General features: G+C 35.5%; 1 protein-coding gene across 3 annotated transcripts in view; it reads left to right on the top strand.

Annotated features, from left to right (window-relative positions):
- Window positions 1-13,477, top strand: part of LOC138693840 (uncharacterized protein PF3D7_1120000-like) — a 30,540-nt gene extending 17,063 nt beyond the window's left edge. For all 3 annotated transcript variants that reach the window (XM_069817663.1, XM_069817664.1, XM_069817662.1), the window contains exons 5-6: window positions 3,811-4,011; window positions 11,895-13,477. In XM_069817663.1, coding sequence (XP_069673764.1) covers window positions 3,811-4,011; window positions 11,895-11,987 — 294 coding nt within the window. In that variant the 3' untranslated portion in view covers window positions 11,988-13,477. The remainder of the gene's footprint in view (window positions 1-3,810; window positions 4,012-11,894) is intronic.
- The last annotated feature ends 2,400 nt before the right edge of the window (window positions 13,478-15,877 follow it).

Genomic DNA, 15,877 nt, shown 5'->3' with positions numbered 1-15,877 from the left:
AACTTATTTTATAATTAACATTATAGGGAATGTAAAACACTTGGAAATATTTCTTCATTTTTAATACTTTCAATAATTCTTTAGCATTATTTCCATAATACTCGAGACAGATAATTAACATTCTCATTAATTATGCTTTCATTAGTTTGTCAACAAGGTGATGCTAGATTTAACATCATTAAGAATATGTTTGTAAATGAGTCAAGAAACTGAATAAAGCAAGTCATCGTAGATTATTTTCTAAAATCGTAATGAATTATTCCAGAACAGCTGAAGCTTAGTCTTGCTAAAATTTATTATGATTAAGAAATTGGACAGGTGATCTGAACGTATTTAGATATCCCACAATATATTCATTTAACTATTGCTCCATTATCTCCATTTTGTTGTAACAGCATGGGAGTAGCATCTACTTTCTTACAATGAAAACAATACTTAAGAGATGCATTGGGCAATAGTAGTTAGTGATATAAAAAAGAAAAAGACCAACGTCACAATGGCGAGATAGGCTAATCGTGTATTATTGTCAATGCAGTGTTTAGTCTGTAGTGTTGTCAACTGTATCTTGCACTCATTTTTCGCGATATTGGTTTGAAATAATCCTTGTTGTAAGGATTAATTTTACCTCTTTTAGGCAAAAAAAAGTAAGCTTCACTCACGCCTTTCCTGCATTCACCTCAATCATCATGCAAGAACTCCTACTACCGGTACAAAAAAAATTACACTGATGAAAGAGCATAGGATTTAATTAGAATTGACGTTTACTGTATGAACGATATGGTGGTTATAGATATACGTATAGAAATGACACATTTACTATGTAACTGTACAGGAAAAATGCACGCTTAATTCCATTTTAATATAATTATTATATCGAAAGACAGCATTAAAAAAAAGTTCTTGATGAAGTGGGGTCAATTTTTCGTTTTCCTTGAATCCATAATTGTGCATTGTTCCCTCTAGACTCTAGATTCCCTCTAGACTCTAGAGTGATTATGTAATAGGCTACGAAAGTTTTTTTTTGTCTGAATAAATGCCATAATCTTCTGAAACGTCGAAAATAAGATTATTATTGTTGATATATAATCTTCTGTAACGTCGAAAATAAGATTATTATTAATAATATATTAAATGGCGATCTTACTCGTGTTAATTATGTAAGCATGTGTGGCAATATGAAATATACAGACACACTAAAACACACCCTAATCAAATTCTTAACACACAGATCAATTTCAGAACACACACACTATTTGACACAACAGGCAGCGAAGTTGAGATAGCACAGTGATCTATAATAGTAGGCTCTGAGGATGGTGTCAAGTAGCACCGAAACAGCTGTAAGCCACACATGCTTATATAATTAAAACGAGTAAGATCGCCATTTAATCAATTATTTATATTAAAGTGTTAATAGTAGTGTACGAAAGATTCAACATGGATTATCAAGATTATTATTGTTGATAATATGTTAATGTTGTTACATTAATATCATTTTTATTGTTATTGTCATCATTATTTTTTATCATCATTATCATCATCATCATCCTTAATAGCAGAGTTGCAAAGTATAAAAAGAATATAGGCCTACACTTCAGGGGATCCCCCCACACTGTGGAATTGAGGGGAGTGAATTAGCTGATCAACTAGCAAAAAGGGTGTTCAGATAATAGCTACACCTAAGCAGCCCCAAGCATTCCACAATGTGAAGCTGCTTATCAATAGAAAATTTAAAGAGGTGCATCAAGATCTTATTAACCGAAGCAAAGACACTATTGCCAACCAAACAAGGAAGGAATCTGTAGCAGCATTCCGCATAGGAACAGTCTATGATCTTCTAGCAGAGCATCTTCATTGACTCTCTGTTCTTTCCTCACAAACATGTGTTCTGTGTAAAGATTCCAACAGTGGCATGAGCTGGGATCATACAGGGTTGTTTCCGATCTCTGATAACGAATTTGAATGACATGTGCATCAGGAATCACACTGACACCTGAATTGTGACGAGAGATGACAGACCAGTACCGGTAGTGAGTGATTTGATAATATAATTAGAGTGCACAGTGTATCACAGTAGCAATGCCCAAGAAAATCAAGTCTTTTTGAGAGGGGTACATAACAACTCTTTCCGATACATACAGTTACGGTATGTGAAAATCATATGAGCCTATAAAAAACGTGATTCCGTTATTTCCAAGAAAGGCATCTTGTGTGTACCAAATAAGACTGGCAAAGCTCGGGTGGGATTAATTCCAGAGTGGAAAAAGCAAGCAAATCCACCCCCTGTCACAAGTCACCGCACCCCAAGAGATGATACAAATTAATAAAATTGCATTCGAGCTTTACCAATCTTATTAAGGACACGATGCCTTTCTTGGAAATAACGAAACCTCGTTTATTGCAGGCAGTGGCGGTGCGCCAATAAGAGCACAAGAGCACGTGAACACCTTGTTTCCATTAATGCACGACTAGTTCTATTACTTAATACTGTATTGAAATAGTGGGAATGTATAATATCAGAATCGAGTATTTTAAACTTCCTGCAGTTTGAATAAACTTCTTATGTAAACTTGGCAACATCCGTTCACGTACAAGCCGTGCTCTTTCCAAGAAGGTTACAGGAATTTCACGCATGCGCAGGAGAAAATTGTCTTTCGCTCGCTTATGACTCGTCAAGAGCACAAATTGTTAAATGAACAGTGAATCTATCCTACAGATGTCAGGTGCATCGATGCTGTTGTTCACGTGCTATATCTCGAGGAAGAAATTTAATAGTATGTATTCTAGCCTGTTGGTGTCAGCATGTCACTGTCGGAACGTTTACTTTATGTGGATGTGTGTACAGTGCTGCTGCGAGAGTGTAGTTTGTGAATTACTATACTTCAGTGTCAGCATAATAGCATAGTTTAGCTTTCAAACACGTGTTGACTGAATGTAGTGGTGGTATGAATTTAAGTACCTGTATGGTAGTGTATAATATTTAAGAATAATATTTACTGGTATGTATTTATAGTAATCAATCTATGTGAATGGGATTACAGTACTGGTATAGGCTATAGTGTATCAGTGTGTTGTGAACCAAAATATATTACTGAACACACGCTTTTGTAAATAACAGCATTGTGGTATGTATTCATTTTTAACAAACGTAAACAATGAACTCTGTTCAAGTAATTTGGAGCAGTAAAGAACTGGGTAAACTGGCTTATCAGAAAAAATTGGAAATAAAAAGACTGGGTTTCATCATCATCATCATCATTATCATTATTATTATTATTATTATTATTATTATTATTATTATTATTATTATTATTATCATTATTATTATTATTATTATTATTATTATTATTATATGTTCTTTTGAATTTATATACGGTTTTTTCGATAGTCAAACAATGGAATCATGACATTTTATATTAGGCTAAACGTACAATTTAAAATTCTCTTCGATTTTGGAACACAAAATTGTGAACACACATAATATTTTATCACGAGCCGCCACTGATTGCAGGCTTCTTTTATTTTCACTTAACTGTACTTGGCATTGGAAAGGGTCGTAATGTACCACTTCCAAAATTTCTGCTGTGAGTTGCCGTGCACTCTATGATATAACTCACTACTGGTCTGTCACCTTGCGCCACAGTTCAGCTGTCGTGTGACTCCTGACGCACATGTCATTCAAATTCGTTATCAGAGATCGGAAACAACCCTTATAATTTATTATTATTATTATTATTATTATTATTATTATTATTATTATTATTATTATTGTTGTTGTTGTTTACATCATCTGATACTAACTGCTTTCAGGAATCGGCAAAAGAGACTTCGAAAACGCTTTCAAAGTTGAAATGCATTCTAAATAATGGGTCTGCATTCTCTTCTACAAGCTCATCTGATAGTGACTTGTACCAACATGGTCAAGGATCAGTTATTCGGCCACCTTACATATCTCCTCCAGCCCTTTCCACAGTTCTCGAACAGTCTTCTTCTTCTGAAGAATTACTGAAGGTAAATTTGTGATACAAGTTTTTGCATAAACATTATATTGCATGAATAAGCCAATTACTCGCTATTGTCTATATCAGTTTGTCTTCCGCATACTTCCAGTTGTTGGTGCAGAATTGAAGTTGTGCAGAATTACATTTAAAATAAATTGCTGATAAATCAAACTAACTTATTAATTCATAAGTTTTAAATGACAACTGATCTAAATGACATTGAAATTGAAGACCTGAGAATGAAAAGTGGATAAAGACCATTTTTTATGAAATTGAGATTTTAATGCCAAACGCAACTACTGGCTGTTCAGTTCAAAGTGTGTCATGGCTCGCTGTATGCCGTCATCTGGCTAGTCGATGAGCCTAGAGAATTCAATCTTCCTACACTTCCGCAGAGGTGTATAACCTATGTGTCAGAGAAGTTACCTAGCAAGTACGGCGTTCATTCTGAAGAATATGTGCGGTAACGCCGGTAGTGGCAGGAATGTGAACTGTTTGGAAACATGTACTGAGGTGGGTTTTTTTCTTACTGTCGGGATATGGGGAGAGAGTTAAGACGATTAGGGTACATACACGTTGGAGCAATGATAAACGATAAAAGAAACTACATAGCGGCTCTTTGGTATTATCAAAGAATCAAGTGTTCATATCGGAGCAACGAGGACGCGGGAAGCGAACATTTTGATTTATCAATAGAAAATATTCTATGCATCCACTTAATGAAAGAAGATTATAGGAAATACCGGCTGCTAAGTTCAAGGTTAATATAACTTAAATACGTACAAAATTAAATCCGTTTCTCATCTCAAATATAGTATAAATTCGTTGTGTTGTGATTGGTTCTTGTGATCACATAACATATGACGAATAAATACACAACTGATCAATTTGCCAATATCTACAATAATTAATTTAATATGCCGAAATAATAATACATCGATTAATATTCGGATATATTGATAACTACCGGTAATTATACAGATTAATATTATCTTAATCAGAGATCATATGAACGACATGAGCGAAGAAAATTAAACTTTTCTTTTTCGTCGCTTTTATCGTGTATCTTCGCTTTTATTGTTACTCCAATATGCACACCTCAATGACAATGCATGCTTCACTTCTCTCTGATATAGCAGCGCTGCTTCTTTTATCTCCAACATGTACGTACCCTTACTTACATATTTGTTGACATTAACTTCGACGGACCACATGGACACTGAGCATTTGATTTGTGTTGTGGAATGTTGCCGTACGCAACCGATGATAACAAATACCCTGCGTACGACTTGCCCGCGCAAAACACAGTTCGAAAGAGATTATGGTAGCACAGAGACCGTACAGACCGCCATCTGTTGCTACGACGTTCAAGTTATACCGTACACGTTCTCAAGTTCAGATTGAACGCCTTGATTAATAAGCAACTTCTCTGACATAAAAGCTGAAACTCGCTTCAGATCGCTGACTCACAACAGTGACGTCATGACACACTTTGAAATGAACACCCAGTATAGCCCTTACTCCATCTACTGGCGTGAAATGATTGTCAAATACTTTGACAAAGAGAACTACATGGCTCTGAATGTTATCATTTTCTAGATTTCTACTTTTGTTGAGAAGGAGAAGTGGACAAAGACCAGACTTATCCTGTTCTCACTCTCAATGTGACAGCAGAGTAGCGTGATATGTACAACAGGCATGTCTAATGTATGGCAATTTCTCTGAAATTTCGTGATTTTTCGGATGACCTTGTTGATGATCCAAGTTATGTTGTGACAGACTCAAGTGATAATGATAATGTTGTTCAGGAATCTCTTGTAAAGTTCAAGAAGCGATCTAAAACTATGGAAAATGGAAAATTAAAGGAAAACTTAACATCAATAGTGGACAAGCATGCATGTCCACCAGTGGAAAATTAGTTCCAAAACGTAACTCTGAGGACTGCTGCAAATGCAAGTGGTAATGTACACAGAAGTTTCCTGTAGATATAAAGAAGAGTATTCTTGACAGTTTTAATGACAAAATGTACAAGATGCATACTTGTTAGGTATGAGTTCAATGCTAGGGCAAGGTATGATATAATGTTATGCACTTCTACTATCTGAGTCGGCCTGGATGGAGCTAGCCTTCTGTGCCCGAGGTTGCGGGTTCGATCCCGGCCCAGATTTATGGCATTTAAGTGTGCTTAAATGCGACAGGCTCCTGTCACTAGATTTACTGGCATGTAAAAGAGGTCCTGCAGGACAAAATTCAGACACATCGGCAATGCTGATATAACCACGGCAGTTACGAACGTCGTTAAATAAAATATAATTTACAATTTTTTCTACTATTTGAGTTTAGAATATGTAAAATCTTTGTATATTCAGGTGAAAATATTGCAGTGTCTGAGACACAACATGCTCGTATCCGATACTTTTTTTGCTATGAAGAAATGAGTGCATGTGGATGAAATTAATTTAGATTTAGCTGGAAATCTGTACGAATCGTCATTACCAAGAAATCAGAAAAAAAAATGCATGATATTTTGAAGCTTGAGAAGTTCATTCCTTCAGTGTATAAATTATGGTATAATATTCGTGAGTAGGTGTGGATATTAATAAAAAGGACATAGATATGGACACAGTCAAAATACCAGCATATAAATATATGTTTCCTATTCTTTTAACCAACTGCAGACATTATTATTTTGGCAAATAGTATTTACATTTACATACACATTTTGTCTTGAAATAATTTGAATTCTTCCTTGGAGTATGAGAACTGGATACGTTTATTCTTATATTTGTTGAAAATAATATAAAGGGAATTATTTTATTTTTACTATAATGGCATAAAATGATTACTCTTATAATGTTAGAACATATTTTAAGTGGAGTTATTCATGTAGCTAGTGTTTAATTTCGCATTTTTGTCATTTTGTATTGAAAGAAATTAGAATTTTCATTGAGAGTGAGAACTGGATAACTCCATTGTCCTTTTTTTATTAATTGTTCATTGGAGATTCAATTAATGTTTACTTTAATGGTATAAAATGTTAAAAGATGTCCGAAACTTTTCAGTGACTATTAAAAAATTTATTGAATGTTGAAAAAAAAAATGAAGAAAATGGTTTTTCTCGATTATTTCAAAACTACTGTCTTGGTCTTTATCCACTTATCATTCTCAGGTCTTCAATTAAAACTATCATTTCATTCGTTCATGATGAGTTATTGTTACTGTCACATGGTGTTAGTGCAGGTATTTGTACTGAATCACTGCTGTATAAATTTGTCGAATTTTTTGTATTTTTTTTTATTCCAATTAGCATCTTTCTCTTTGCTTTTTTTTTAAGAATCTGTGGCACATCGAAAAGTGGCTTAGATTTTACTTATTATAATATCAAATACTGGCACGACTGTAAAAAATTAACTGCTCTATTGCTCTCTTGTTTCTGAAAGAATTCACCACTTACACTTAAGACTCATGGCGAATTAATAAGTACATACTTTCCTGTTACATAAGCCTACCAGCCATTTACAACCGGTGTTCCGCTAGAAAATGAAAATGGTAAAGGTTGTCGTAGCAAAAAAAAAAAAAAAAAAAAAAAAAAAAAGTCCACAAAAGTTAACTTTCAATGAACACGGCACAAGTAAACATTGACTACACGTAGTGTAGGTGTGCGATTGGCAGAGAAGAGAATGACTGACGCACTGCCAGGGTTTCCAGTTCAGTAAACTTAGAATATCGTACCAACCTTGAATTGAATTTGAATTTGAGGGAAGGGGCACTACGATCCACCACAGCGACCTTATTAGATCTATTGTGCTGATCCTCAAGCTAAACACATTCCCAAACACACACTGGTTGACCACAATAAGGTTCGCTGCGTGCCCAGGTTCTGAGCAGACAATCCCACTCGTTCCTAGGCTAGCCCCCCCACCCCCATGCGTCGCCAGCTGGCGTTCGGGAAATTCTATGAATGACGACGGAATGGAGAAATGTTGATGGAATGATGTAGAATAGGGTGTATCGAATATTTCTTTTTTTTTGAAAAGTGAAAGTGGCTAGTGCGGAAAAGTTGTAACTTGTGACAGAAAGGCAGCAGAAAAAAAGAAAATAGTAATTCGACAATATCCTGTGTCTCCGCATCAGCTCTAAAGTTTCGCGAGCCTAATGCTCTGTGTGTTTTCATTTTTTTTTTTTTTTTGCAGCTCTTCATTTTTATCTCTAAATTTACACTCAGAAATAACCCAACGCTCACCATGAGGAGGTGACTGCACTCAGTGTTGCCATACCTACTGATTTAGCAGGAGATTTCCTGTTTTTCCATTGAATCTACTGCTCTACTGATTTTTTTTGTCAAAAGTCCGAATTTTTCCTGTCTTTTTGGCAAGTTGCAGTCACCTAGTTCTACACCCGGATTTTCAATTCATTAGTTTAGTACACAAACCATGCCACCATGTCTTATTTTTGCATCTTATACACAAGTCAAACAATGTTTGCATTTGTCTCCCTGCTCCTAACTCGTTAGCGTCGCCACAATGATGCTTACAAGAAGCAAGGTGTCGCTTCTCGGTTGGAGTCCAGCGGCAGATTATATCAGCACAAGGCACACTGCAGATAAAGACCATGTTTTATACACTTGGCTCAGAGTTATGTCCCTTTCCAATCCACTCGATAGTTTAAACATAATTACAAAATGATATTAGAGAACGAATGTTTGAAACCTTACCACGAAAGGATGCACACCCTCCTCCAAACACACACATTCAGGTATATAATCTTCATGTAACATAAGCATGTGATATAAGTTATTTCATTATTGTTTTGGGGAACAAGGGAACAGAAGAAAACCGAAATTTATTCAGTAGTGAAATTTGTTTCTGATTGTATGCACGTGAAATAGTGAGAGAGTGAAGTGTAGGTAATTGTGTTACATATCTTGCACAGTGATATTTTAAAATGAGTGAAAGTGTCCCAGCAAGAAAGAAAAGTAAATACTCCCAGAATATTATAAATCAGAGTAGGAAAACGATGAACAGTTTAAGGGTAGTTATGCAAAAGCAAGAAAAGGGATAATTTTTTGTCTGTTACAGTTGCAGCTAATGCAGTACTGTATTTAATATCACCTTTAAAATAAATCTTGTTCTATCGAAAATCGTTTGTGAATATACGAAAAACTCCTGATTCATACATTTTAATGCGAAACATTATCAATAAGACATTGCTACGTAAAAACAAAATAGCATGTGCTGAGTAGAGATGACAGTAATTAGCCCTATATTTAGCAAAATTGTTCCATTTCATTGGTTAGGGATGTGCTATATAGTAATATAACATATCTTACAGTACACGGTTTTGTAATTAATAATATAATACAAAGAGGAAATTCATGTTTATTAATCTACTGTAATCTCCTGTTTTTTTCGATGATTTTCTCCTGATTTTCGTGAGTAGGTCGTGGCAACACTGACTGCATTTCCAACTCCATTCCTTCCACCCACCCTTAGTAGTTTACTGCGGTGTAAAATGTTAGTTTCATACTGCATAGTCAGATTTCGTTTCGAAGAATGGAATTTCTTTTCTTGATCGCAGTCTTCCTCGAGTGTATCGATCTGTAGCTTCTTGTCCAAACACCGATTTACTTGCATCAGTTACAACTTTTACACATCTTTCAACGACCTGAGTGTGACATGACAGATCTGTAACTTCTGCCTCAGGTATTACGGCTTTCGCAATTAAAGCCATGTTTTTCCTCAACACGCCTGTCCTGAAGGTAATTTTGGTAGAGACAAGCGAGCCTAAGCAGCAGAAGTCTTCGATTTGAAGTCAGAATCCGCACTGCTTCACTGCTGTTCCGAGTGGCCGAAGGCGAAGACTCAGAGCTTGTAACCGACATCTGTTTTTCTCTTCCTCGGAATCGAAGTCTCATTTCTTCAGATCGTTGGCGAATGAGCCTCTTCCCTTTTCTTTCTTTCCTTTGAAGTAGTGTCTTGGTGGTCATAATGCTGATATTGTCAATTATCATATTTTGTTCATTTCTATTAAAAAGGATAGTTCTATCGATGGAACTTTCCTACTTCACCCACACTCACAGAGGCTTCCCGAGTCCGAATACTTACAAGTGCATAAATCAAACAGATTTCGAGTTTTATTAATAAAATCCTGCTCATGCGCCCTTGGGGTTAACCCACTTCGTTTGTATGATTTGAGAATATTCAGATATTTACTATGGTATAATTTTATCCATACATCTTGATTACACAACTTTTAACACTGTATCACTTCGGAATATGTATGGTAAGACTTTCCTGTGTTAAATTTCAACGTACCTCGTTTACATGTTTCGACCTATTTATAGGCCATCTTCAGAACTGGTCGTTGTTGGCCTTGGCACCACTTGTTCTGTTTCCTGTGAGGGTGTGTTCCTGTGGTATAGTGTAGAGTCAAAGAGTGTGTGTGTTTTGAAGTTGAGTTGTGTGCTGAGAATTTCGTTGGGATGTGTTTTTGTGTGTCTGTATATTTCATATTGTTCTAGTGTGTTGAGTTTCTGGCTTTTTGGTTGGATAATTTTATCATTTGCACTACTCTACGCTTGCTGATGGCAGGAAGACAAGCTGCTGTTTAAACCTCGGTAAGTTTGACAGCAGTTTCATGAGCGATGTCTTTTATTGAAGGGTGTTTTCCACCTAGTTCATTTGTCTTTAACTCTCTGATCCAAAGAAAATGTGTTACCACATCCTTATAAGAGATTGGAAGTTGTGACTATCTTATCGGTCCTGGTGTAGCGAACAAAGTACTCTCATCAACACGGCAAGTACAGAATTATTTTTTTTTTCCACTCATGACAACGCGGGCATAAAAGCTATTACATCTACACTAAACCACTGATATGATGCACGATTTCACAGGAACAACAGCGATACAAACCTGGCCAGTGTAGCTTACCAAATACGACTACTGGGCAGACGCTACCCTGACTGCCAGCATCCCTCTCTTCTCTCACTTAACCCTATTGGCAGCAAGAACATACTGGGCCAGACGCTTCCCTTCTGTACTCTATTAGCTCACTTTTAAAAGATCTGGTTGACGGGGTTAGCTGTATAGGTATGCAGACTGTCGTTATAAGTTTTATAAGTGTGCATTATAAATTCGAATCTTCAATATTGATGCGGAGACATAAGATATTGACTAAATTTAATTTTCTTTCTCCTGCAGTCTTCTTGCCATAAGTCGCAACTTTTCCGCACTAGCCACCTTCAGTTAAAAAAAAATTCGATACTACGTTAATATAGAAACCTAATATGGAGAAAATGGAGAATTCCAAGATAAACCCCAACCTTTTTCGCCACAAAGACCAAGCTTAAAAATGTGATTTTACTTTTTTTATGATAATAAATCTGTAGTTATGAATAACTGGTTTAGATTGTTCCACAGGATTTTAAATTACAACTTTTAGTGTGCCACATGTTGAGAAAGGTTGAAAAAAGGCTGCTATATACAGTAAATGCTACTTTTATTATTATTGGTACTACTACTTATTAGTATTATCGTATTGGCGGCCGGGTAGCTCAGTTGGTAGAGCAGCTGGCTACGGACTGGAAGGTCCGAGGTTCGATCCCAGGTGGTGACAATTTTTTCTCGTTGCCAAACTTTCAGAATGGCCCCAAGGTTCACTCAGCCTTCTATAAAATTGAGCACCGGGTCTTTCCCGGGGGTAAAAGGCGGTCAGAGCGTGGTGCCGACCACACCACCTCATTCTAGTGCCGAGGTCATGGAAAGCATGGGGCTCTACCTCCATGCCCCCCAAGTGCCTTCATGGCATGTCACGGGGATACCTTTACCTTTATCTGTATTATTATTATTATTATTATTATTATTATTACTATTATTATTATTATTACTTTGCAGGCTGAAACTCATCGTTCGCCAGCACAGCAACAGTCTCTGAAGTCTCCAAAACTTCTGCCTCAAAGAGGTAGTACAACAAATGCTGTAGCTTAAACAATTCTGTGGTAATATAACTGAAAGTCACTCGTTAACTTCCCCTCCATTAATGGATCTGTTAGAAAATACATTACAAATACCGGATTCCGTACTTGATTGATAGTAAGTTGCCATAAATTGGGGTGAATAGGACAGCATTCCTGTTCACCCCATTTTACGGCAACTTACTATTTTAAGTAATGCTATTTTTATTGTGAATACAACTGAGTAAATTTTAAAAATACTTAAAACTACTATTTCTAATAATGTTTGATTTTTGCAACGAAGTTTTTATGAACAGCCTATAAGTTTGAAGACGTCATAGACACTTCAATTTGTCATTGGATTTTTATACAGGGTGTATAGTATGTTTGGAAAACGCGTGAGCGTGCTCCTGGATAAAAAATAAGAACAATTTCTTATATGAAAATTTGACAGAAAATGCTTATTTATTGGAGAAATGTTTTGTTCCCTTATTGTTGTGTCACAAGTACATGTTTGGAAACGTGTCATTTAACGTTTACAAAAGGTGCTCAATGTGTCCCCCTCTGCTGTTTACACATGCCTGAGCACGACGTACACATGTCTGGCGAGTTTGCTCAAACACCATGTTGTCATCACGGATCAATTGGCATGCATTTTCAACACGTTGCAATAGCTCTTCTGCATCATTCACTGGTGTAGCATAGACGACAGCCTTCAAGTGACTCCAAAGGTAAAACTCTAATGAGGTGAGGTCGGGTGATCTGGGTGGCCAAGGCACTGGACCACTGCGACCAATCAAAACAAAAACACAGTAATATGGTACAAAATCAAAACAAAAGCAATACAATAATATGAACAGACTTATGAAAACAAAAGCCACTATTACTATTTTTTCCAATAAATAAGCATTTTCCATCAAATTTTCATATAAGGAATTGTTCTTATTTTTGATCCAGGAGCACTCTCACGCGTTTTTCAAACATAGTTATGACTTATCCTGTATACTAGTACTGTAAGTATACACAGAAAATGGCACACAGTGTACCGGTACTTTAAAGTTTTCAGTTTTTTTTTTTTTTAAATTCAAAGTTCTTAATTGTTATGAACAATTTTAATTTCAAATTATTGACATTTTAAGTTACATCTTTTCATATATTGGTAGCTTAATTTCAGTAATTTAACTCAGTGATTCAGTATTCAAATTATTTATTGTACCGATAATTCACATCTTAAAATTCCCACATAATAAAGATTGTAACAGACGTGCTGGCCGCAGTGCGTTTATTACCAAGAAATGTATAGAGATCTATGAACCAAGTGTAACAAATTCAAGTTTAAAAAAAGATTGAAGTGCTGGAAACACTTTAATAAAACTTGTAGAAATTCGTACTATACTGGTACCAGTACATATTGGTACTGTATGTTTGTGAGATGTTTCGTGGACCTGTTCTCTGAATTGAACTTTGTCTAATCACAGTCAAAGGTACTGCTACCTGTAATAAATTTGTCATATTTTATCACAACTTACAGCTTTGTTTATTTATAATCCAATATATCACCTGGAAAATAAATTAAACTTTCTTACATAAGAATTTAACATTCATTATTACAGTTTTCTTACACTGTGTAATATTCGCAATGAAGCTACATTTGCTTATTGTTTTTATACAAAATGTTTTGATATTATAAATAATGTTAGTTTCACCCTAGATCATATGTGTAACAGATTGCTCATCCCTATGTTAAAATCGGCAGCCCTTTGAAGAGAACAACTGCCAGGATCGCCACCTGTCCACCGTAAATGAAGCAAGTAAAGAGATAGGTTTGGAAGTAAATCCCGAAAAGACAAAGTATATGATTATGTCTCGTGACGAGAATATTGTACGAAATGGAAATATAAAAATTGGAAATTTATCCTGTGAAGAAGTGGAAAAATTCAAATACCTGGGAGCAACAGTAACAAATATAAATGATACTCGGGAGGAAATTAAACACAGAATAATATGGGAAATGCCTGTTATTATTCGGTCGAGAAGCTTTTATCATCCAGCCTGCTGTCAAAAAATCTGGAAGTTGGAATTTATAAAACAGTTATATTACCGATTGTTCTTTATGGTTGTGAAACTTGGACTCTCACTTTGAGAGAGGAACATAGGTTAAGGGTGTTTGAGAATAAGGTGCTTAGGAAAATATTTGGGGCTAAAAGGGATGAAGTTACAGGAGAATGGAGAAAGTTACACAATACAGAACTGCACGCATTGTATTCTTCACCTGACATAATTAGGAACATAAAATCCAGACGTTTGAGATAGGCAGGACATGTAGTATGTATGGGCGAATCCAGAAATGCATATAGAGTGTTAGTTGGGAGGCCGGAGGGAAAAAGACCTTTAGGGAGGCCGAGACGTGGATGGGAAGATAATATTAAAATGGATTTGAGGGAGGTGGGATATGATGATAGAGACTGGATTGATCTTCCTCAGGATAGGGACCTATGGCGGGCTTATGTGAGGGTGGCAATGAACCTCCGGGTTCCTTAAAAGCCAGTAAGTATATATATATATATATATATTTATATTTATATATTTATTGGAGTGCAAGAGGTCAAATGACTTTGTTGTCAAACGCCTGGCATTAGAAAATAACAAAAACAACATATATATACACACACCTAAATGCATTTAAAACTCCAAAACAATTATGTTTCAACTGTTTCTTTATTTATTTATTTATTTATTTATTTTTTAACATTACAGGCAAAGCCCAATTTTATTACAGTGTTCAAGACTGACAAAGTAATTTATAAAACATAAATAAGGAAAAGGAAACATACACTTATTAAAAAACTGAAACAAAATAGAAAAGAGAGGGAAAAAAAAGAGAAATTGAAAATAAGATGTGAAAGTAGCTTGAAATTAACTAACAACAACATTCTATAAAATGTAACAAATAATTCTGTATTTAGAAAAATTCATATTGAAAATATCAACATTTGGATGAGGATGTGATTTATTGTACAATTGTATCATTTGGAACACTGGAGAATTTTTATGCGATTAAGTATTTGCCCTTGGTATGAAAAATAAATTTCGAAATTTTGCATTAAGCTTATGTGCATACAATGTTATATAATAAAATAAACCAACGCAGTCCAACTTATTGTTAATAATTTTATAAAGAAAGTTTAAAGATTGACAATTTCGTCTAATTTGCAAGGTAGTTAAATGGAAATGTTGAAGCATTGTAGCATAACTCTCATAAGTAAGATAATATATTACTCCCTCTGTCCCATAATAATTGTCCTGTACGCTTTTATTTCTTGTCCCATAATTGTCCGATGTCCATAATTTTACACTGGCGTTTACATAGGAGCAAAATGAAACACATGAATGAGCAATAGAACTGTATTACTCCAGAATCAGTACAAAATTGTCACTCAATTAGCAAAAGAAAAAAATTATTAATCCGGGATCTGTATAAATTGGCCAATCATTGAGCCAAAAAAAGAACATGAATACTACTTGTACAACTTTATGACTCCAGGATCAGTACAAATTGGCTAGTCATTGAGCCGAAAATAAATACTCCTAGGAGTGCAAGTTTATTAACTGCAGGAGTAATACAAATTGACCAAGAAGTGAAACAAAGAAAAACATTCTCCTATGAGTAAAGACGAAAAAACTGCCTTTTATACCGGAAAGGTTGTCATTTCAACAGTTTGCCTAGAACCACAGATCTACTGCTGCAGTGCTACTGTAGCCTCGTCGTAAATGTTCCGAGGACACTCCAAGCGAGATGGCAGGATATTGAGGTGGTCCAGGTGCGCCTTTTGCATATGGGGAATCTTGTTGTTGTTCCCGCCATTGACTTTCATTATTTCAATGAGAAGGGACTGCAAAGTAAGGAAGACATTGTTGAGCTTG

This window comes from Periplaneta americana, unplaced genomic scaffold (genome assembly GCF_040183065.1).
Source record: "Periplaneta americana isolate PAMFEO1 unplaced genomic scaffold, P.americana_PAMFEO1_priV1 scaffold_23, whole genome shotgun sequence".
NCBI lineage: Eukaryota > Metazoa > Arthropoda > Insecta > Blattodea > Blattidae > Periplaneta > Periplaneta americana.
Note: the sequence above shows the minus strand (reverse complement) of the source record. Positions and strands in the feature narration are given on the sequence as shown.